At 37.1% G+C, this 22395-nt stretch overlaps 1 protein-coding gene and 1 pseudogene across 1 annotated transcript; both read left to right on the top strand.

Annotated features, from left to right (window-relative positions):
* The first annotated feature begins 8967 nt into the window (after nucleotides 1-8967).
* Nucleotides 8968-9923, top strand: LOC114219376 (olfactory receptor 52N2-like; annotated as a pseudogene).
* Nucleotides 9924-19955: 10032 nt separating this feature from the next.
* On the top strand, nucleotides 19956-20926 carry LOC114219366 (olfactory receptor 52N2-like). Its single transcript, XM_028116910.1, is given in 2 exon segments — nucleotides 19956-20526; nucleotides 20529-20926. Coding segments are annotated over 2 exon segments (969 nt in total).
* Nucleotides 20927-22395: the final 1469 nt, after the last annotated feature.

Here is a 22395-nt window from a genome sequence, read left to right as displayed (position 1 = left end):
AGGCATATCTTTTATATGTACAACAGAGCATATGTAGATCTGAAATGGTTTAGACTTTCAAAATTAAATCCTTTTGGGAAACAGATCTGCCTACCACCTTTTTCAAAACTTAGAACAATGTCATGCACAAAATTAGTACTGAAAAAAATATTTTGCAGGAAAAATTAAATAATCTTGTTCTAAAAAATTGAGGTTTATATGTTCTTGTATTTAGTGTTCTTGATAAATTTACTCATTACTTTTAACATTTTTATATAGATTATTTTGGATTATCTAGATATATATCATCCCTTTGTGAATGAAGAACATTTTGTTCTCCCTTTCCTGTATTTTTTGGCATTTTTTTCTTGGTTCCTTCACTAGCTACAACACCACTCTTGTGCAATGTTTAACAGGAAGAGTGATCAGGGACATCTTTGCTTCATTACTGATGATTGGGCAGAGTGAAGCCTACTAGGGATAGAGAAACCTGGTTCTAAAGAATCATGTGAAAACATGGATTTATGCTACAATACAAAACCACAGCAGTGCAACTGATGAACTATTGAACTCTACATCTGAAACTAATGATGTACTATATGCTGGCTAATTGAATTTTTTTTAAAAAAAGCACAGCAGTGCAGTGATACAAGTTATTATAAAATAAAAAGTGGTCACTTGTTTGAAAGAAATCTTATTTGGCTGTTATTATAGTAACATATAGTAATTTACAATATAAACAAGCCTGTGCCTGGTGGTTGATAAAATTTACTTGGACTTTCAGGTAACCACCCCCCCAAACACACACACGCATACCTTGAAACAAATATTTTGGGATGTTCAAGAAAGTGTAATTCATTGCTGAGAAGATAATTCTGGATTAACATCAAATAACTCACCAACATGTATGATATGTACTATAGATTTTTAAAGGTACCTTTTTTCCAGCTCTATTGAGACATAATTGACATAAAATGTTGTGTAAGTTTAAGGTGTACAATGTGATGATATGATACAGAATATTTGCCACAATACTGTTATTTAACATTCTTCACCTTACATAGTTACCATTCTATTATTATGGTGAGAACATTAGAGCTCTACTCTTACAGCAACTTTCAAGTATACAATACAATAGTGTTAAGTGTAGTCACCACACTATATATTAGACTCTCTAAAACATTATTTTATAACTGCAAGTTTGTACCCTTTGATCAACATCTCCCAATTTTCCCTAGCCTTCTCCCCCTGGCATCCACCATTCTACTGTTTCAATGAGTTTGATGTTTTTAGATTCCACACATAAGTGAGATCATAAAGTATGTGTTTATCTGCCTGATTTACTTCATTCAGCATAATGCCCTCAAGGTTCATCCATCTTGTCATAAATGGCAAGATTTCCCTCTTCATATGGGTGAATAATATTCTGTTGAATATATATACCACATTTTCTTTATCCAGTCATCCATCTATAGAAACTTTAGTTGTTTCCATGTCCTGGCCTGTTGTGATAAGGCTGCAATGAACATGGAAGTGCAGATATGGCTTTGAAATAATGATTTTATCTCTTCAGACATATACCTGGAAGTGAGATTTCTGGATCATATGGTATTTCTCTTTGTAATTTTTTGAGGTAACTCTGTGCTGTTTTCCACAGTGGCTGCACCAGTTTGCATTCTCACCCACAGTGCACCAGAGTTCCCTTTTCTCCACATCCTCTCCAACATTTATTATCTACTGTTTTTGTTTTTATAATAGCCATGCTAACAGATTTAAGGTGATCTCCTTGTGGTTTTGATTTACATTTCCTTGATGATTGGTGATGTAAAGCACCTTTTTGTGTTCTTATTGGCCATTTGTATGTCTTCTTTTTAAAAATATCTATTTAAATCCTCTGCACATTTTTAATAAAATCATCAGGGTTTTATTTTGTTTTGTTTTGTCTTGCTACTGAATTATACAAATTGCTTATTTATTTTGGATATTAATCCCTTACCAGATATATGGTTTACAAATACCTTCTTCCAGTCTTCAGGTCACCTTTTCAATTTGTTGATGGTTTCTTCGGCTGAGCAGAATTTTTTAGTTTGATGCAATCTCACTTGATTTTTGCTTTTGTTCTAGTGCCTTTGTTGTCATATCAAAAAAAAAATCACTGCTAAGACTAAAGCCAAGGAGACTGCCCCCCAGTTTTTCTTCTAGAAGTTTTATGGCTTCACGTCTTCCATTTAAGTCTTTATTTCATTTTGAGTTCATTTTTGCAAATGGTGTAAGATAGCGGTCTAGGGTTCTTGATTCTGTCCCATTGGTCTATTCTGTTTTTATGTCAATACCATACTGTTTTGAGTACTATGTTTTGTGACATAATCAGTGAGTGTGATGCTTCCAGCTTTGTGAGTATTGGTGGTTTATTCTTTTTAATTTGTTTCTTGTATATCATTGCATGGATTTATTACAATTCATTTATTCACTCACATGTATTATTGGACATTTGTTTGCTGTTTGGGGCTATTTTGAGTAAACCTGCTCTAGAAATTCATGGGCAAGTCTTTGTATAGACATATATTTTCAGATTTCTTATGGAAATATCCAGGAGTGGAACTGTTGAGTCATATAATAGGTGCATGTTTAAGTTTTGAAGCTAGAATTGCACTCTGGGAAGTTAGAAATAGTTCTAGATTTATACCAGACAGCTCATATGTTCCATCAGAGAAAAGTTGTTGAAATTTGAAGGTAACTATTGAGGATTTTTCTCCTAGCTCAAATATAGTCTAAATACCAGGTATCCCCCACTTTTTGAGAGTTTTTCTTATATCACTTTACTTTTACCAAAGACATATATTAGTACTTTTTTTTTTTGCTAAATGCAAGAAATTGAAGATTTTCCCTTGTACAAAAAAAAAAAAAAGGCTAAAAGCAAAACTAGTGGTCAGTGTTTGTTGTGCAATGAGATGTTACAGAGGCAGTGCACACCTGAGCAACCAGAGCACGCCACCAGGCTCCTTCCCCAGGAACCACACTCAGCATCTCAGCATCTCGGCATCAAGCCCTCGTGGCTTTGAACTGTGTCTTGAGCATCTATGCTTTATCTCCATTTATTTTGTGCATCCATTAACAGATGTACCTTAAAGTATCAGAAAAGCCCAAGAGGGGTTATTTTGGGGTCTGGAAATATTCACAAAATTTTCTATATAAATAATAGTATTGCCTTTTTGCTTTATGCCATTTCATAGGAACACTCTGTTTTCAGATAACAGGGGAAATCTGCATAGATCTAGTTTCAACAAAGCTAAATTTACCTCCTGTCCCACCAGAGACCTATGGGACATCTATTTGTGAAGTGTCAGAAGACACTTGTAAAATCCCCAGAGAAGCCATTAAGTATTGAGGGTTCCTAACCAATGCTGTACAAATTCCTGAGCAATACCAGTCATGAGTGGAGATTTAAAAACATCAGGCATCAGGGTGAGTTTGGGCGATTCAGATGAAGAAAATATATAAGATGCACAGAAAATCTGCAACTAAATAGCAGGGATTTGAGTCAGAGGGTGGCTGAATGTGAAGGACTAAATTATCTCATTCTTTCAACTTCTGAAGGGATTCACAAACTGCCTGGAAGAGGGAGAATTGGGAAAAAAATTGAGTGTAGTTAATAGCACCATAGTGCCGATGTGCCAAGGACCAAAGAGATAATGTTATAGGCAAGCAAATGTTTGCACAATAACAGAAAAATTCTTCTCTTTGTAGATGGAAGAGTCTTCCTTAGGAAGTGGTAAGACCTCTACAAATGAAAATGAATCAGTGCAAAAGTTGAAAGGAATTCCAGTGACCATGTACCCCACCTTCCTGATGACAGCATTCATGATACATGTTATTCCCCCTTTGCCTGAATACATCTGATGACAGTAATTTTGTTATCTTACTAGAGATCTCTGTCTGCATGAATGAATAATAATACTTGATCCCAAACTACTTTCCTATAACTTATCTTATTCATCATATGTGCGATTAAAGTGTGCAAAATAATACAAAAGACAATTACTTGCTTGTACTCCATGTACTCATGCCAGTTTTAATTATCTCCAATATCACTAACGAACAAACAAAAAACCCTTTAAGATTCTAGATATCTTGAAACCATTTTACCTATCCTCCAAATACTCTCATTTTTCAATATGCACTCTAATTTGTCAAGGTATTTATATCTAAGCAGGAAGACCAAACAAAAAGGAAATTTTGAAATTCATTCATTCATTCATTCATTCATTCATTCATTCTAAGACTCTTTCCTTGTGCCAGTTAGTACGCTAAGTGCAAGAGACACAGCAGTGAACAAAACAGCAATTCCTGTGCATATAGATTTTACATTCTAGGGAGGGACTAAGGACAATACTAATTACTGTGGAGTAAAGAAAATTTGGAAAGCAGGATGTTATGCCAAGATTGGCAGAGGTCTGGGGCTTGCAATTTTGAATTAAGGTAAGGAAAAACCTTGCTTTGGGTCTGACACTGAGTGCAGACCTGAAACTGTTGAACGTATGCACCATGGTATTATCTGGGGAACAACGAAGCAGGCAGTGAAAGTGGCAAGTGGAAATGCCTGGACTGTGTTCATGCTTGCTGAGTTTGGGAAAGCTCCAGTAGGGATGGATAGACTGAGAGGATCAGAGTTCGAGCAATGGGAGACCATTTAGAGATTCAAAAGAGTTCTAATTGTATGGGATGTTGTAAACAAATATAGAGATGCTGGCTTTTGCTCCGAGTGTGATGTAAGGATACTAGAGGTTTAAGCGATGGCTAGACATTGTTCTGTTTCATTTATTTTGTAAAGCAAAATAATGTAATAATACTAACAATAATTATGATAGTACTATATATTTTGCTTATTATGGTCCAAGTTGTGGTGACAATTTCCATGGTTTACTTAATGTTTCCATGGTTTGCTCAATTTACAGTTGAGCAAACTGCTTTTACAAACCATCAGTTCAGATTTTGGCAAGACGGCAGAGGAGTAGGAGACCTAAATTTCGTCTGGTCCCAGGAATTCAACTAGACAGAGATCAAACCATTCTGAACACCTACGAACTCAACAGGAGATCGAAGAAAAGAATAGCAGCAACTCTCTGAACAGAGAAGCGACCACTTACTGGAAGGTAGGACGTGCAGAGAAGTGAACCCAAGGCGATCGGGAGGATAGATGGCGGGGGAGGGGGCCTCTGGCGGCCGCTTCTGGCAAGTGATAGAGCCGCGGAGCACAAAATCGGAACTTTTAGAAGTCTGCTCCTCTGAGGGACGTCGCTCTGGTGGCTAAGCGGGGAGTGGAACCCTCATGGGACAGTGTGGTCTCAGGACCCTCAGGGTCACGGGAAGACTGGGGATGCCTGAGTGCAGCAGAGCTCCCAGGTATCAGAGCAGGGAAGTGGCTGCAGAGACAGAACTGAGGAGTGGGCTCTCAGCTTGGGGTTGCCATAAATCATGATCCGCAGCACAGTCAGGCCACGCTCTTCCAGCAGGGGCCCAATAAGCAGCAGATCCGGGTTAGACTCCCCTTCTTCCCCAGGGAGGAGTGGCATGGGAGTGCACCGCAGGGATCTGCTGGGTTTGGAGACTCCACACGGGGTCGGGTGCCAGAGATAGAAACGCTTGGTCACAGGCCGGGTGAGCATGGAGTGCGGCCGGAGACCGGGGCGACGGGAGTGATTGACTGCTTTTCTCTGGGGGCGCACTGAGGAGTGGGGGCCCCAGTTCTTGGCTCCTCTGGGGTGGAGATTGGGAGGCTGCCATTTTCACTCTCATCCTCCAAAGCTGTATGGAGAGTTTGCAGGGAACAAAAGCTCCTGAGAGCAAACCTGAGGTTACTTAGCCCGATCCAGCATCGGCGGGGCAATTCCTCCTCCAGCAAAGACATTTGGGAACCAGGGCAACAGGCCCCTCCCCCAGAAGATCAGCAAGAGCCGCCAGCCAAGACCAAGTTTACCTATCAAGGAGAACGGCAGAACTCCAGCGCTAGGGGAATACTGCACATAGAATTCATGGCTTTTTTCCCAAGATTCTTTAGCCTTTCAAAGTTAATGTTTTTAATTTTCTTTTTTTTTAATTTTTCTTTTTCCCTTTTTCAACCAACATCTTATCAATCCCTTTTTTAAAAAAATCTTTTTTATTTTATCTTTTTTATTTTTCATTTTAGAGTCATATTCTATCCCTTCATAGTAGTTAACCTTATTTTTGGTGTATATGTATATATGTGTGTGTGTGTGTATATACATATATATATATATGTATTTTTGGTGTATATGTATATATGTGTGTGTGTGTATATACATATATACATGTATATGTATATACATATATACATATATGTATATGTGTGTGTGTGTATATACATATATACATGTATATGTATATACATATATACATATATGTATATACATATGTATATTCGTTCTTTAAAATTTTGGGATAGTTTCTTCTAATAGACCAAAATATACCCTAAATCTCCAGTGTATGGTTTTGTTCTAGTCTCCTGCCTGATCACATTCTCTCCCTTTTTTTTTTCTTAAATCCTCTTCTTTCTTTTTTCAACCAACTTCTTATCAATTCCTTTTATAAAATCTTTTATAATTTTCATCTTTACAGTCATATTCCATCCCTTCATCGTATTTACCCTTATTTTTGTACATATATAAGTTTTTCTTTCTTTAAAATATTGGGAAGCACTTTTTTCTAACAGACCAAAATACACCCAAAATCTAGTGTGTGGCACTGATCTATGCACCAGACTGATCGTATTTAATCATATTCTGTTTTTTTGTTTGTTTGTTTGTTTGTTTGTTGGTTGGTTGGTTTTTTTATCTTTACCTTTTTTTTTTCTTTCTTTCCCTTTCTTTTCCCCTGGTTTTCCAATGGAAAAAAGACAGTCTTTTCAACAAATGGTGTTGGGAAAATTGAACACCCACATGCAGAAGAATAAAACTGGACCATTTCCTTACACCACACACAAAAATATACTCCAAATGGTTGAAAGACCTCAGTGTGAGACAGGAGTCCATCAAAATCCTAAAGGAGAACACAGGCAGCAACCTCTTTGACCTCAGCCATAGCAACTTCTTCCTAGAAACATCGCCAGAGGCAAGGGCAGCAAGGGCAAAAATGAACTATTGAGACCTCATCAAGATAAAAAGCTTTTGCACAGCAAAAGAAACAGTCCACAAAACCAAAAGACAATCGACAGAATGGGAGAAGATATTTGCAAATGACATATCAGATAAAGGGCTAGTATCCAAGATCTATAAAGAACTTCTTAAACTCAACACCCAAACAACAAATGATCCAATCAAGAAATGGGCAGAAGACATGAACAGACATTTTTCCAAAGAAGACATCCAAATGGCCAACAGACACATGAAAAAGTGCTCAACATCGCTCAGCTTCAGGGAAATACAAATCAAAACCTCAATGAGGTACCACCTCCCACCAGTCAGAATGGCTATAATTAACAACTCAGGAAAGGACAGATGTTGGCAGGGATGTGGAGAAAGGGAAACCCTCCTACACTGTTGGTGGGAATGCAAGCTGGTTGCAGCCACTCTGGAAAATAGTATGGAGGTTCCTCAAAAAGTTGAAAATAGAACTACCATACGACCCAGCAATTGCACTACTGGGTATTTACAGCAAAGATACAAATGTAGGGATCTGAAGGGGTATGTGAACCCCAATGTTTATAGCAGCAATATCCACAATAGCCAAACTATGGAAGGAGCCAAGATGTCCATCAACAGATGAATGGATAAAGAAGATGTGGTATTTATATACAATGGAATATTATGCTGCCATCAAAAGGCATGAAATCTTGCCATTTGCATCGACGTGGTTGGAACTGGAGGGTATTATGCTGAGCAAAATACATCAATCAGAGAAAGACATGTATCATATGATCTCACTGATAATGAGGAATTCTTAATCTCAGGAAACAAACTGAGGGTTGCTGTAGTGGTGGGGGGAGTGGGAGGGATGGGGTGGCTGGGTGATAGTCATTGGGGAGGGTATGTGCTATGGTGAGCACTGTGAATTGTGTAAGACTGTTGAGTCACAGACCTGTACCTCTGAAACAAATAATACATTATATGTTAAAAAAAGAAGAAGATAGCAGGAAGGGAAAAATGAAGGGGGGGAAATTGGAGGAGGAGAGGAACCATGAGAGACTATGGACTCTGAGAAACAAACTGAGGGTTCTAGAGGGGAGGGGAGTGGGAGGATGGGTTAGCCTGGTGATGGGTATTAAGGAGGGCATGTACTGCATGGAGCACTGGGTGTTATACGCAAACAATGAATCATGGAACAGTACATCAAAAACTAATGATGTAATGTATCGTGATTAACATAACATAATAAAAAATAAATAAATACATAAAAAGAAAGCTTTCACCCCATCCAATAGAATTTTCATAGTTATTTGGGGCTAAAAATAATATACCAAAAGAAACTAAAATAACTGTAATTATTGATATATATGCTTATCTACATAGAAACTGTGAGCACTACATAGAGCTTAACAATGTCATTGGTTAAATGTAAATACTAAAATCTTTCATGTTTACCAGCAAGAATTAGATATTTAGTGCAAAATGAACATGGCCATGATTTGTAAGTTGTAACTTATTATGTAATTTTGACCCATCAAACCATGGCCTGAGAATATGAACACATACACATAGAGTTTACAGTATAAAACCAAAGGAGATCAGGTCTCTGTTATAATATTTGCACTATGTTAGCATTCTCTTGCTTCATTAAGAGGCCTAGGATTACTCAGTAGGATCAAATAACACAGTGTGAGTACAAAAAGATTATGTTTCTCCTAAATTTATTATTTATATCATGCAAAATTATTGTTCATCTTTTGTTTCTGACTAAAATCAATCTCACTACTCTCTTCTTGTGTAGGACGTCTTTACAGTACAGAGGTAACACGCTTTGCAACTGACAATCATGCATGGAGCCTACAGCTCCAGCCTGACACCAAGATACTTCATCCTTAATGGGATTCCTGAACTAGAAGCCTTACACATCTGGATCTCCCTGCCATCCTGCTTCATGTACATCATGACTGTCATGGGGAACTGTGGGCTCATCTACCTCATCAGCCATAAGGAGGGCCTGCATCGGCCCATGTATTACTTCCTAGCTTTATTGTCTCTTACAGATGTTAGTGGGTGCACTTCATTTGTCCCTAATATGTTATGTATCTTTTGGTTCAATCTCAAAGAGATTGACTTTAATGCCTGCCTTGTGCACATGTTTTTCATCCACATGCTGGCAGGTATGGAGTCTGGCGTGCTCATGCTTATGGCCCTGGATCACTATGTGGCCATTTGCTACACTCTACGCTATTCTACCATCCTTATGAACACTGTCATTACCAAGGTTGGATTTGCCCCCTTCAGTCAAAGTATGTTGCTCATGATCCCATTCGTTTTCCTGATCAAGCGTCTTCCCTACTGCAGGGGCAACCTCATCCACCACACCTACTGTGACCATATGTCTGTGGCCAAACTGTCCTGTGGCAACATCAAGATTAATGCCATCTATGGTCTCATAGCTGCCATATTGATTGGAGGATTTGATATGTTCTGTATCTTCGTGTCTTACACCATGATTATCTCTGCTGTAGTGAGTCTGTCATCTTCAGATGCTCGCCACAAATCCTTCAACACAGTACATCACACATATGTGTTATTGTCATCACCTATGTCCCAGCCTTCTTCAACTTCTTCACTCATCGTTTTTTGGGGACTCATCATACCTCTCCATGTTCACATTTCTATAGCTAATCTCTACCTGTTGCTGCCTCCCACCTTGAATCCAATTGTCTATGGAGTGAAGTAAAGACCAAGCAGATCTGTGAAGGAGTGATCAAATTGTTTTTAGGGAGAAAGATATTTTGAGTGTGAGCTAAATTTATGGTATGTAATTCTGCAAGTAGCATAAAGGTAAAGAAAGAAGTTATAGAGGAAAAGAATAGATGCAAAATTCATAACCATGAGGTCAGGAGAAAATACCTGTCAATATTCTATTATAATATTTATGAAACAGTCACAAAAAATTTTAATCTGAGACCTCTAATGTGATAGAAAAAAAATAGACAGGGAACAATTGTATTTTCCACACAGTTTAACTTTAGTTAGACCTGGTGAAATGAATTCACAGAACGGGAGAAATAAAATTTGAAGTAAACTCTTAATGATTAATGGTCTTTGGTCTAGGACACTCTGAGGGAGTATGTAGAAAAGAACAAAGCAGGTCAAATAGCTGAGAGACTCCAGAAGATTGGGGAAGGCACCTTTGTAAACTGTCTCGGGTGTTGCAGGGAAGCCAGAAACACTTCCCCAGAATGTTTGTACTGAATTCCATGGGTCCTGTCATCTTTTTTATTCCATATTTATGTGAAACTTAAGAAAAAAAATCCTCCTTGTCTGCTCATTTATTTCTGACATTTTTCTACCCAGGTAATTACTTGTACGTGTACATACAAATGAAGCTGGAGTAGATATGATCACTGGAGTTCATCATAATCTGGGAAGTACCCCTCAGAGTTGATATCAAGCAGAATTTTGAAAAACACAGTGTACATATTTGACTGGTATTTGAGTAAAGGTTTTATGAGTAGAGGAAAGGAGACTTAAAGAAAATCTATATAATCTTCCAATCAAGATGCCTGGGCTTGACTGCTTTAAACTTTAATACAGGGGGAGAAATAGTTGAGTGACCAGAGACAGTGAAGAAAGGAGTACTTTATTTAAATTTCTGGAAATAACAGAGAAAAAAGTAACAGAAGTGGAATGAGAAATGTGGTATTCAGAAACAGCAAGACTGAATGAAAAATGAAAAAAAAATAAGAGCATAACACAAGAATAATAGAATGTGACCAGGAAATGGATACAAGTAGATAGTTAGGTAAAAATCTTAATTATATTAAGATTATATTCTTATTACCTGCTAATATGAAGACTATATTTCAATATTATATATAGTCAAATGATTGTAAAATGTTTAATCACATCATATATTTTTGAAATATAATTTCACATTTGGAATAAAAATCTGGCTTTTTAATACTAACATTATAAAAGTACCTCTATGTAATGTAAATTATGAACTTATACTCAACAAATTTGCTATGTCTTTGAATTCTGTTTTTGGATTTTGTAAATTTTATTAAAGAATTTTGTTTTAGCAATACTAGCGATAAAATACTAGCAAACAGATCACAGAATCAAATATTAAAATAAAGATTCATATATAGTATAAAATTGAACTTTTAAGTCAAAACTATGGGATAGCTATAATTATCCTCATTTTATAGAAGAGGATTATGAGCTACACAAACAGCCAGACTGGATGAATCTGAGAATATTAAGACTAAAATGTAAATACAATCATGTTGATAGGCCTATGCTGTGGGGAGTAGGGTGTGGGGGGCAACAAGGCAAAACCGGAACATAAACTTAAAAATCTGAAGAAAGAAAAGGTAATAAAAACATTTATTTAAGGCACTTGAGTAACAATCCCCAATTAATTTTATGTCATCTTCCCCATTACAAACTCAAAAATGGATTTCATGGAAACAGCAACATGACTCGAAAAACTAAGACTCACAACTGAGTTAGAACCAGCAGGCCAGAATAATTGAGATTTTCCTTTTTAAATTACAAAGTAGAGCTGATAGAAGGAAATTCTATTCAGTATAGAGAGAGAGAGAAGAGGACTAAAGGAGAGGAGAGGAGAGAGAGAAGAGGACTAAAGGAGAGGAGAGGAGAGGAAAAGACTAGAAAAGAAAATGGTGGAAGACATTTTCATTTCAAATTCCATCTCTTGCTCTAGACACCAAGTTGTGAGCAGAGCTCAATGGGCTTGGTGGAAAGGCCCAGCCCTCCCACATCAACCTCACACAGTTTGATTAGCTCTAGAACCAAGGTATCAGGTAAAAAGTACTCACATGTAGATTTCAATTTGATTAAATCAAATTCCTTTTCAAACTAGGAGATATTAATGTTCCCAAAGGAGGGGCGCCTGGGTGGCTCAGTCATTAAGTGTCTGCCTTCAGCTCAGGTCATGATCCCAGGGTCCTGGGATCGAGCCCCACATCGGGCTCCCTGCTCGGCGGGAAGCCTGCTTCTCCCTCTCCCACTCCCCTTGCTTGTGTTCCCTCTCTTGCTGTCTCTCTCCATCAAATAAATAAATAAAATCTTAAAAAAATATATTCCCAAAGGAAAGGAAGTATAAGGAAATTAAAGGTTATATAACATAGTGAAAACTATCCTGTTCTGGAGATTCTTCAGATTTGGCCAACCATTTCAGACTGGCCATATGTGCAGATGTACAGAGATAAAGACAAGGATTGATGAAACAAACTCTACAGATGGGGGGGCACAAAGTACAGTGAGCATTCCACATGACCCTCCATAAGACTCCACTAACAGTCGTGTTTCTCTTTTATTGAACTGGTAAAATTAAGCCAAACCATAACTGGAATCTTATCTCACTCTTTCCGTGAGTTCTGTCTCTCAGTATCAATGAACGACAAATTTACTTTTCCTTGAAATGAAAAATACCAAAGACATAGCTTGTGTTTCAAAATAACTTAAAACTATTTTCAAAGCAGTTTTATGAAAAGTCTGAAAAATGAACACGATTGCACAAGATTAGCGTAATTATTTTGTGGCATGATTATACATGAGAACTTTGAATTTAACATTTCTATATTTGAGATAAGGAGTCGAAGTCATTCGGAAAGAGGTTCGATATTGGTCTGGGATTTCTCCCTGATTCTTTTGGAGCAAAAAATATCTGTAGAAACTAAACAAGTATGCACATCTATCTATTTATGTTAAATAATCAAGGCCAAAGATTGCTTTACCCAGGCAATGCCATACTCATGCACCCGAACAGAGCCGAAACCTTTGGATAACAATAAGGCATAAAGAGTTTGTAGACTAGTGTGCACAGAATTGAGGGTGCAAAGTGATGCTGGATGGTTGCAGAGGAAGAGTTGCAGATGTGGAGGGGGGCATTTTGCTAAAGATAATTCTCAAGGGTAAAATACTGCAACCTGCTGTAGTGATAAGAACTCTGGTTGCAGTGAAAGCTGGAATTTTGGGTTCATAAAAGAGGAAAATCAAGAAGAAAGAAGAAAAGGAGAAAGAAAGGAAGAGAAGGAAATGGAGGAGAGGTTATCATAATCTGAATATTGTACGGGAAAACATGGTATGAGAAGGAACAGATAACAATAATCTTAAGGAAAGGAAAAGGAGAGGTTTGGAGGAGGGGGACAGTTAGTCTCCTCTTATTATTACTTCAAGTATAGGGATTCCATTTTGACGAACATCTTAACTTTTCATTCTAAACCTCATGCCTCTGAAAAGGAAAACCTCCAGTTATGTACATAATAAAATTGTTGACATTTTCATGTCAATTTCCTTGCCTCCTATGTGTCTCAGCACTGCACTGGAGAGGAAGGAATGGAAGAGTTAAGAATAGGCCATTGCATGGGGCGCCTAGGTGGCTCAGTCAGTTGACACTTGATCTCAGCTAAAGTCTTGAGCTCATGGTCATGAGTTCAAACCCCACCTTAGACCCTGTGCTCAGCATAGAGCCTACTTAAAAAAAAAAAAATATGTCATTGCAAAACCCAAGTTTTAAAATGAAATTAGGACAAGATGGAAAGGTATGTGAATAAGATAAAGGAAAAATCAAATAAAGCAAAAATACAATTTGCATAATTAAATTTTATAGGTACAATGAAGTTTTCTCCAGCAAAAATTACAAACAGGTTTCCAGAAGAAATTAGCATTGAAGCTGATGCTGAAGGATCACCTGGTGGTAATTAGGGGGAGTGAGGATAGGAGGTAACAACTGATCCAGGAAGAGGAAATGGCCTGCATGAAGGTCTGAAGGGAACTACAGACCACACTCCAGGGACTGGAAACAAGAGTAAGTGGGCTTAAAGCAGAGGCCAGTTCTTTATGAGTTTATAGCATATAAAAATTTTTTAAAAATCTAATGCATTACCTTTCTGTTGTTTGGTTATTGCTTTTGTTTGTTTCATACAAAATAAAGCCATATGTCTAGGAAGTCAAATGACTTCGTGGAGTCATCTTTAGACTCCAAGGCAAAAACAAGAGAGAACAAAAGTCCTAAACAGGTGAATGAAAGAGGCTTCCCAATAACAATTTTTTCTGCGATGCAGAAAGTTGAGGAATTTTTTTTTTCAAAATAAACTATTGGCAAGAGTGGCTAAACATATAGGAAATATATTAAAAATATTTGTAATAAGATATGTTAAATCTTGGCCTCATAACTTCTACTTCTGATGCGTATAATAAAATGTAAAAATGAAATTCATAAAAAATGGGAATAAAAAATAACTTTATTAAGAATGCTTAGCTCTGTCAATTCCTAAACTCAATGTAAATATTTATGAGCAAAAGTGATAGATTGTAGGACACCCTATTATCTTTCTTTTTAAAAAAATCCCTTAGAAGATCTTGATGCAGTTTAGTATAACTGGTTTGGGGACCATAGTCTCCAAGTTAAGAACCCCTACTATATAGTTAACTAACATTCATACCAATTCTTATTTCCCTAAATTTCAAATCTAAAAGGAGAGGATTTATACTGAGACCCATTTGTAATTTTGGAATATATATAGTTGCATTTATTTAAATTGTATTAAAATAATTTTATGTGTATTCCATCGTTTTTTTACAAAACCAAATTTTTTCATTTAATTGAAAGTTGTCTTTCCAAGTAGTGAATTTGAAAGTCTCTTACAGTGGTCCCCCTTATCCACACGGGGATATGTTCCAAGACCCCCCAGTGGATGCCTGAAACCATGGATAGTACCAAACCGTATATATATTATGTTTTTTTTTCCTATACATGCATACCTATGATAAAGTTTAATTTATAAATTAAACACAGTAATAGATTAAAACAATAATAATTATCTAGAACAATTATAACAATATACAGTAATAAAAGTTACGTGAATGTGGTCTCTCTCTCTCTCAAAATGTCTTATTGTTCTGTACTCACCCTTCTTGTGATGATGTGAGATGACAAAATGCACCATGATGCACTGTTAGGCTACTACTGACCTTCTGAGGATCATCTGCCTCTGGATCACAGCTGACGAGTAACTGAAATAGCAGAAAGCAAAACTGCAGAAAAGGGGGAGAACTATGGTACTCTTTTCTAGCAATATGGCTAATGCAAAAAGCTAAACAAAACAACATCAACACCACAGTTAAGACATTAAAATTTTATTAAATGCTTAATATAAAAAAACTTCTGGAAATATATCTCAAAATCATAAAACCAGAATTTAGGCTCTAATTCCATTTACTTGAGGGGTTAGGTGAGAGTGAGTTTGTGGAGTAGTGCAACTTTATTTTCTACTGTATGTCATTTCCAATGGAAGGGCTGAAGTATGGAAAGATTTTTCTTCAATAATAGAGAGGAAAGGGAAAACAATTCAATCTCTGTCAACCACAAAATAAAATTTAAGGTCAAAAACTTTCTTGGAAAAATGTTTGCAAACTATGACAGCAAATGGGTTTGTATTTCAGTATTGAAGGTGCCCAGCAAGCAATAAAATACAGACTAACACCTCCACTAAAAATGGATAAGGAGTATGGGGCACCTGGGTGGTTCAGTTTGTTAAGTGTCGAACTCTTGGTTTTGGTTCCAGGCATGATCTTAGGGTCAGGAGATCAAGCCAGGCTGGCTCCATGCTCAGCATGGAGTCTGCTTGGGATTCTCTTTCTCCCTCTCCCTTTGCCCCTCTCCCTTGTTCATTCTCTCCTCTGTGTCTCTCCCTGTCTCTCTCAAAATAAAATAATAAAATCTTAGAGAAAAAAATGGATAAAGAGGTGAATGAATAATCAAAATATGAATAAAACAACTGACCAAAACCACTTGAAAAAAAGTTCATAATCATTACAAATGAAGTTAATTTTAATTGAAGCTAAAATACCAAAGAGAGGTATTCTCACGAGTCCAGCTGGGGAAAAGAGAACATATAATAACCAATACTTATAGAGGGGCAGCCCGCTAATGCTGTATGGAAATGAAAATCAACACAATTTTATGGAGATGATTTTTTTCAGCATTAATAAATATAATTAAAATTGTCCAGGCCTTTTGATCCCACAAAATTAACAATCCTATTTCTTATTATCTTTTTTAAAAGATTTTATTTATTTATTTAAGAGAGCGAGACAGGGAGAGAGAGAAAAAAAACACGAGTGGGGGAGGGGCAGAGGGCGAAGCAGACTCCCCACCAAGCAGGGAGCCTGATCATGTCCTGAGCTGAAGTCAGACACCTAACCAACTGAGCCACTTAGGAGCCCCCTAAAATCGGTAATGCAGAATGGATTACATATCTATAGAAGAATTATTTTTGATAGAAAAAATTAGGAAATAATTTAAATATTCAAGAGTAATTAAATGCTTAATTACATTTGGTATAGCTTTTGGGTGAAAGAAGTTTAGCTACTGAAGACTTTGATTTCAAGGTACACAGAATAACATAAGAAAATGTTCAAAATAATATTAGGAAGGAAAAAATAATATTAGGTAGAGAAGAAAAACAGTATTCAAAACCCCATATACTCTGAAATTTATATAAAAACAGAATATTACACATAATAATTATAAAATGAGTAAATGAAGTACAGAAAATTTTTTGAGAGTGGTTATTCCTCTGTATTGGATTTACAACTTTTTTATACTTTTCTGCAGTTCTCAACTTTCCACATTAAGGATGTATTTCTTATGTAATAAGAGAAAAAAAATTTACATGATGTTCATCTCCACCGGGCTGGGTGGTCACATTTCCCACTTGGGAAAAGGCACTAAGTTTAATATGTTTTGTTTTTGTTGTTTCATTTTCTACTCAAAACTTCTAAATATAGATCTGTTACCACCAGGTTGAAAGTTTATTCTCTTTCCATGAGAATCCCTCTGAGACATCTAATTCTGGAGACTTAATCCATCTGGGGCATCCTGCTGGAGATTCTCCAGGGAAACTAAAATCCTATGTAAGAAGATGCCATCCCAGATTTTGAAGAACTCTTAAGTAGTCTCAACCATGAATAGAACTGTGCCTAACACTGAGGTGAGTTTGGGCAATTTTAAAAAATAGCTATTTTAGGAAAAGTAAGAATATTGATGGCTAAGAATCCAATGGTCTAGAATATGCAGATGGTTTTTGAAAAAGGCAATATTAACATTTACTGAGTATATTCTATATATCAAGTATTATGTTGGGATCTTTCATATTTATGATTTTATCTATGTGTCACATTGTTTCTGTTGTAAGCATAGTCTTCATTTAAAGCAAGTTTAATTAAGGAACTTACTGGTATTATAGCTGCTAAGTATAAAATTGGGACCAGTACCTAGATTTTTTTATTCAAATTATAGGTTATAGTGATGATCAGATCAAGAAATCAAGACTAAGGAAATGTTGAGTCATAGAAAGAGGAAAAGAACAAATGACAGGAAAATATATATATATATCCCCTAATAAGTTTACCAAATAATTTCTGCATTGTTCCAAAAAGGATTTAAAGTACCTAGAAAATGTATATGGTATAAAGAAATAAAGTCAATGTATCAGAAGAAAGAAAAAGGTCAATTGTAAATAAGGATAGAAAAGTAGATGCTTATTGATGAATAAAAACATAAGACACAGAAATGTTTTTGAAATCCAGTCAATCCCGGGTGCTTAAACTTGGGAGGGTGGAAGGAAGGCAAAACAAGCAATAGAACACTTCTGGTGTTGGCAAATGAAGCCATTAGCAATTAGAGCCCATATGGGGTGCAATTTTGGATTGAGATTTCTTTTTTTAATATAATTGTCACCATGCTGACTTGATTTTTGTTAAGCATATAGCAATGACAATGCATGTCTTACATAGCAGGATTTCTGAGAAAACTCTTCTCTCTGGTTTAAACATTTCCTCATGTTCCCAAGTGTGATGTCACTAATCAGATAGGTCTATAAAAAATTTTAGATGGGGGACAAATGATGACTTAATCAAAATTGTTTTTGGGGCACCTGGATGGCTCAGTCAGTTAAGCAACCTGTTCTTGATTTTGGCTGAGGTCATGATCTCAGGGTCCTGGGATCAAGCCCCGCATGCGGTTCTACCCTGAGTGGGGAGTCTGCTTGAGGATTCTCTCTCCCTCTTTCCTTGCCCCTCCCCCCCCATTGACACACTCTCTCTCTCAAATAAATAAATAAATCTTTAAAAAGAAAAAAAGGCAATATTAGCAAGAGGCAATGTATTTCTCTTTCCCTTTCACTTCTGCAGAGGTAATGGGTCTCTTTCTTGCTGGATGGACTTAGTCTCACTTTCCAGTCACCCATTCATTTCACTGTGGCATTCACATAAAAGATGGTGGACACCGGAGACTATAATCTTTACATTTCTCTGGTCTAGGACTATGAAATAATGGTTCCTCCGTGTGGGGACATTTCTGGAGAGGTCTGGGAGAACTCTCTCATAAGACATTTATTTTCATGAGAGGCAATCACCTTAGGAACCAGAGACCATGAGCCTGTGTAACTTGTATTCTTTTGTATCTTCTTTTCCTGGTGACTTCTATGTACCTTGGCCAGAAACAGTGATTTCCAGATTATTTAGGTGACAGAAATCTATGGCTGGTGCCTTCATAGCCATGTAATACATGTCGTCACACTGCAAGTATCTATGTAGTTCTGCTAGATGGTGGGAATGTTTGGCATTGACATTGCTGCATGGAAAGCCCATCCAGAGCTTAAGGACAATTTTATTTTTCTCAATTGAAAAAAAAATATTTTAACTGTTTGGTGACTTCAACCTTTCTCAAACATCCCTGAATCTGTAAATTCCTTCAGTCATCATTCAGTTCTTTCTACTATCTTTACAAGAAATTGCAATCCAAAAATATGGTATTATCGTTTGTACTAATAACCTGTCCAGTTACAACAAAAGTAATATTATTTAAATTGAAACATTATAGACAATTAGTAATCTTAGAACTTCAAGGGCTTCTTAAATGCAAATCTTGTATTGAAAATGGATAGGGAAATAATAAAAAAAAAGTGGAAAAGCAGAGAAGCCAAATAGAAAGGATGCTATATCTGATTGAATTCACCCCTTTAATAAAATTTTTACTAAAATTCCATAAAACTTGCTAATAATTTAGAAGTATAAATACATTTTTTCTTCTCAAGATATTCTTTTAAAATTTCATAGTGTAAAAAAGCATGATATTGATGTCAAATACTAAGTCCTTACTAATTCAAACATTCACTTAATCACATATATTTTATTGAACATCTACAATGTATTATCTTAAGCAAGTTATATGGAACATTACTGGCAAATTTTACATGGATTATTAGGTTTCTTCATAATCTTCAAGGCAGGACAAAAGTCCTACTGATAAGGACTAGTCAGATTAGGGTGATCCTCTAAATATACATACATGATTTTAGTGACAAGACTCAGGAAGAATCCAAGAGGAGAGAATAGAAGTGGCTTATTGGGAGGAAGAGATAATTATAGTCCAGTTCACAGCTTTTTACTGGAATGTGGTGGAATAGACGAGGTGTGCTGGGGAGAGGTTTAGAAAATGAGGACAAACTATCCAATGAGACACCGAGTAGTACTGTTTAATTATTTTTAGATACTTAAACTATCCAATGAGACATCGAGTAGTACTGTTTAATTATTTTTAGATACTATAGTTCAAAGACTCTCTTGCTAGAGTAAGAGGAACAACACTGTCTTACCATGACAAGGTTCATGGCATTTGTGGGTATTTTTATCCAAACCACTCTCTCGTCTGGTTTCTAACCCCACTTTTCTCTAGTAGAAAGCAATTACTGATAAAGGATGTAAAATGTCTACCTCCTATCAGCCATTATGTGTGGGGAAAACAGCTCCAGCCTGACCCCAGGATTCTATATCTTGAATGGTGTCCCTGGGCTGGAAGCTGCACACACCTGGATCGCCCTGCCATTCTGCTTCATGTACATCATCGCTGTCCTGGGGAACTGTGGGCTTATCTACCTCATTGGCCATGCGGAGGCCCTGCACCGGCCCATGTACTACTTCTTGGCCCTGCTCTCCTTCACAGATGTCACCCTGTGCACCACCACTGTACCCAATATGCTGTGCATATTCTGGTTCAACCTCAAGGAGGTTGACTTCAATGCCTGCCTGGCTCAGATGTTTTTTGTCCACATGCTGACTGGGATGGAGTCTGGGGTGCTCATGCTCATGGCCCTGGACCACTATGTGGCCATCTGTTACCCCTTACGTTATTCCACCATCTTCACCAACCCTGTCATCGCCAAGGCTGGTCTTGCCATCTTCCTGAGGGGTGTGCTGCTCATCCTCCCATTTACCTTCCTCACGAAGCGTCTGCCCTATTGCCAGGGCAACTTCATTCCCCATACCTACTGTGACCACATGTCTGTGGCCAAGGTGTCCTGTGCAACTTCAAGGTCAATGCTATCTATGGTCTGATGGTGGCTCTCCTCATTGGTGTGCTTGATGTCTGCTGTATTTGTGTGTCTTACACTATGATATCGAGGGCAGTAGTGAGCCTGTCCTCTGCAGATGCTCATCACAAAGCCTTCAGCACCTGTACATCTCATGTCTGTGCCATTGTGATCACCTGTGTTCCAGCCTTTTTCACATTTTTTGCCCACTGTTTTGGAGGACGCAGTATCCCCCACCACATACACATCACTGTAGCCAACATTTACCTGCTACTGCCTCCTACAATGAACCCAATTTTTTATGGAGTCAAGACCAAGCAGATCCAGGAAGGCGTGATCAAATTTTTACTCGGAGACAGGTTGTCTTTATCCAAGACAAACAAATCATAAAATAGACATCTTGCTAAGGGGGGTGGGGGGTTTCAAGAGAGTGGAGAAGACATTTGTAAATGCTGTGAGTCAAACAGTATTAAACACACAAGTCCCTCTAATATGTAGATTTTCAGAAGCCTTTGTAGGTATATATTATGAAATGTTTCTTCTGTGTAAAGATCTGCCAAAGAAGAGAATAAAGTAGAATAAAAAAGTAATATACCCAGTGCATACAGGTTTCATGTTTTACGTAGGGTTTATAGATTTCTATGTCTAGTGAGAACAGGCAGGTAGTAAAATGAGGGATGCAGGCCTGGTGTCGATGTATGCACTGTGTCTGAGAAGAAGAGACTATAGTGATGGGGAGCAAGGATGTGCTCTCCATAAAGAACAAATTTACACAAATCAAGCACATTACTGCCATGCATAATGTGGGCCCAGTGTTGCAATAACCTCCAGCATGTTTAAAGACAAGCTAGATTTAGATGTTTTCTGAGATCTCCTGATTTTGATTATTGCCTAAATGTTTTTTTAAAAGATACTCTACATTTTATTCAGGACATGTCTAGGAGTTACTTTTTCCCATTTCATCAGTTTGGGACCTCCACTTAAAATGTACCTACAGTGGTGCCTGGGGGGTCCTGGGATTGAGCCCCACATCAGGCTCTCTGCTCAGCAGGGACCCTGCTTCTCCCTCTGCCTGCCACTCCCCCTGCTTGTGCTCTCTCTCTCTGACAAATAAATAAACAAAATCTTAAAAAAAAATGTTCAAATTTCAGCTTCTATACTTTTTATCAAATGTGGGAAAAACATACCACAAAGATTTATCTGGCTGATTAAATGCTCTAATGCAAAAAAAAAAAAAAAAAAGTAGAAGCACAAAACATAATTTCTAATACTTACTAACCACTTAATAAATTATAGCTGAGATTATTGTTATTATTATTACCTATATGTTTCAACTTTGATTCATTCTGAACGTCATAGTTTGAGGAGAAATCTTTCCAATTATATAGGTAGTAGAAAATCAGTTTTATTTCATCTCCCAAACATGTCATCAAAATCAGCCCACAGAGTTTTCTGGATACCTTCTATGTGACTGATTCCATGTTATGCACTGAAAAACAGAAGTGAATACAAGCACACTAATGAATTTCTAGTTTAGTAGAAGATATAAAATACAATGGAATCATTATTATAAAATGGTAAGAGAGTCATTGTACAAAAAATTATTACAAAATTCATGAAAACTAAATGATTATCAATGGCCATTGGTGGTGGTAAGTAAAGATTTTACAGAGAAGGTAGTAGATGAGATGAATCTTGATATGTGTATAAGTATTTTAAGAGAAAGGGTGGAGTGATGCCTGGGTGGCTCAGTCAGTTAAGCATCTGCCTTCAGCTCAGGTCATGATGTCAGGGTCCTGGGATCGAGACCGCATCAGGCTCCCTGCTCAGCGGGGAAGCCTGCTTCTCTCTCTCCCGCT

This window comes from Eumetopias jubatus, unplaced genomic scaffold (assembly GCF_037043125.1).
Source record: "Eumetopias jubatus isolate StellerSeaLion01/CBP00866 unplaced genomic scaffold, mEumJub1_p1.0 scaffold_13, whole genome shotgun sequence".
NCBI classification, from domain to species: Eukaryota; Metazoa; Chordata; class Mammalia; order Carnivora; family Otariidae; genus Eumetopias; species Eumetopias jubatus.
The sequence above is the reverse complement of the archived record's forward strand: the minus strand, read 5'-3'. Positions and strand labels throughout refer to the sequence as shown.